Raw genomic sequence first — 2,500 nt, forward strand, 5'->3', positions numbered from 1 at the left:
GCATGACCGTACTTTCGACAGTCCCTTCAGCGAAGATTCTTCTCGATTCGAAAATCTGGTAGGGGGGAATTGTTTTGCCGGTCTTTTATAAGGCTACATTGTTTTGTTTAAATAAGTGGCACACTCTTCATGGTTAAGAACAAAAAAAACAAAAGAGCGAGCTTATTCCAATTTCGCTTACTTCGGACAGCTCTCAACTTTGCCTGATAAACAGCCTCGATTCATGTAGTTTAAAATGGAAATTTTCTTTAAATTTGACGCAGCTCACAGCTAGCGTCAAATAATTTACCAAGTTGCTGAAAAAAGTTTGTTCTTGCGTGGGGAAATTTATCGAGGCTTTGTCGAGTAAAACCTGTATTTCCTGAAGTTCCATTTCATTAATTGTCCTTAAGTTAAAAGAACCAAAGCGTAATTACGACTTCTTGTCACAAGAATGACAAACCAAACAAAAGGGAAAAAGAAAAATTTCCAGTGACAAAGCTGCCTCAGGGTTGTTACGATCACCTGGCTCTTGTATCATTAAATTTTTGTTATGTCTTTTTGTTTGAACCGATGGCAAAAATGTTAGGGTCTCCAATGTCATCTTGTGGTAAAGAAAAGGAAACCCGGATCTAAGTACAGATTGAGATCTTAAAAGTCTTTAAAGGGTGTTAAAAGTGTAAGAACAGGATTAACAGCAGAAATACTCATACTTAAACTTTGATATTGAGGATAATTTTTCAACTTACATAATGCGACTTAAAACATAAAATATATTTTTTGCACTGCGGATGTACTTACTTGTTTCTTCAGTTACTTGGGTAAAGCCCGAATCATTGATAAGACCCTCACTAACGGACGCCATGGCTTCACCGTAAAGAGCACCTTTCTGTGCAGGAAATAGACTTGTTTGCAGTGGCTTCTGTTTTGGATCCTCCTTCAGTTAGTGATTAAAGGCCGTCTACATAATTCAGTAAAAGAGAGTAATATTTAGTCTTGAATGATTATGACGTTTTACAAATTATTAAAGCCAACATGGGTCATGCTGTGACATGGAGATGTAAAAGCCAATTATTCTCGGACTTCAATTATTAGTTATTAAAATATTTAGTTCTATGAGAGTACGCATTAAGGAGGCTCGAGAGGGTTTTTCGCTGTTCGCGCGAGTAACCTACACACGCCATAAGTTAGAAGCACGCGTCAGCTGAGTGAATCAAATTCGTATCAAAAGTAGCGCGTACAACACACCGGAAGTGAAAATACGGCGTAAAATCGCGCGAACCGGAATTAAAACGTGCGGAAAAAAATTGTCTTCATCTCGAAATTTTGCGCGGTGACCTATCTTGATATTTTGCATGCACGTATCATTCACGGTGGAACTTTAAATAAAAAAGTTTCGGGGAAATTTATCTAGTACAATTTCCTGTAAACTATAAAACGCCATTTTTCGATGTATCTTAAATTCTACTAGATAACTTTTTGTCATACTCTTAAATAAGTTAAAGAATTTAGGGAGATTTTCAACAAAGAAATAAAAACGGTAGTTCACCGACTTAGTTTTTCTAATAATTTTCAAAAACTGAAGTTTAGAGGGCCTATTTGTGGACCTGGTGTGTTGCCATGGTAACCAATATGACGTCATAAGTGCCCTTAAAGTATTGACCAACAATAGAGTTGCAAAGATATTTATAGTTTGCCTACACAAAGAAATATCCTTCTTTGGTATCTTTCATCGTTTCACAAACACTATAGCAACAAAAAAACCCTTTCGAGCCTCCTTAAGTGCCATACATATGGGTAATGCGCATAATGCGCATACGAACTGCGAATGTCACAGAATCATTTTGTCACGCTTTGTTTTGTTGTTGTTGCGTGATTTTGCCATACTGATTCTCATAACAATGCCTTGGAAAATTCATATGTTTGCAGGCGCTCAGAGAGCAGGATCTTTAGGCAAGAGACTGAAATTGAAAGAGGCATACATTTTTTGAAGCTCTTGCAAAGGAAAGAAACAATTTGCACAGAGCAGAACCAGATAAATCCAACACCGCGAACGTGCGATGCAAAAAGCCTTGTAGATTTTTCATTATCAAACGAACTATTTTTTTTAGTTGACTCGCATGGAAACACGGTTCTTTATGAGATAATGAAATTCTTCACAGTACCGTAGTCCCCCCCCCCCCCTCTCCTTAAAATATCTCCAAGACTTTGCCCATGCCATCTTAAGCACCATTCGTAAAAGAACACATCTCCTCTCTTCCAAGAGATCAATAAAACGAAAAAAAATGTTCTTCTTCGTTTGCTTTTCGGCATGGTAACTGTTCCAGCGTGCATAAAAGCAAGGCGGACAGACTTGCAAACGCATGCGCACAGCCATATTACACACGTAATGGCAACCATGGACATCTGTTTTGAGCCTATGCCAAATTGATGAGGCCAAATAAGGCCGAAACAGCAACGCAGCTAACTAAGTGATCATTAGGAGTACTGTGCCCTGAATATGATGAAGTGGCTGAACAAT

General features: G+C 38.1%; 1 protein-coding gene across 2 annotated transcripts in view; it reads right to left on the bottom strand.

Moving 5' to 3' along the window:
• The window catches only part of LOC138042107 (short transient receptor potential channel 4-like), a 20,735-nt gene extending 19,785 nt beyond the window's left edge, over positions 1–950 (bottom strand). For both annotated transcript variants that reach the window (XR_011130922.1, XM_068887861.1), the window contains exon 1: positions 781–950. Coding sequence is in view for 1 of the 2 variants with exons in the window: in XM_068887861.1 (XP_068743962.1) it covers positions 781–844 (64 nt within the window). In the remaining variant the exon portion in view is untranslated. The remainder of the gene's footprint in view (positions 1–780) is intronic.
• Between the last annotated feature and the right edge of the window lie 1,550 nt (positions 951–2,500).

This window comes from Montipora capricornis, chromosome 3 (assembly GCF_036669925.1).
Source record: "Montipora capricornis isolate CH-2021 chromosome 3, ASM3666992v2, whole genome shotgun sequence".
Classification (NCBI taxonomy): domain Eukaryota; kingdom Metazoa; phylum Cnidaria; class Anthozoa; order Scleractinia; family Acroporidae; genus Montipora; species Montipora capricornis.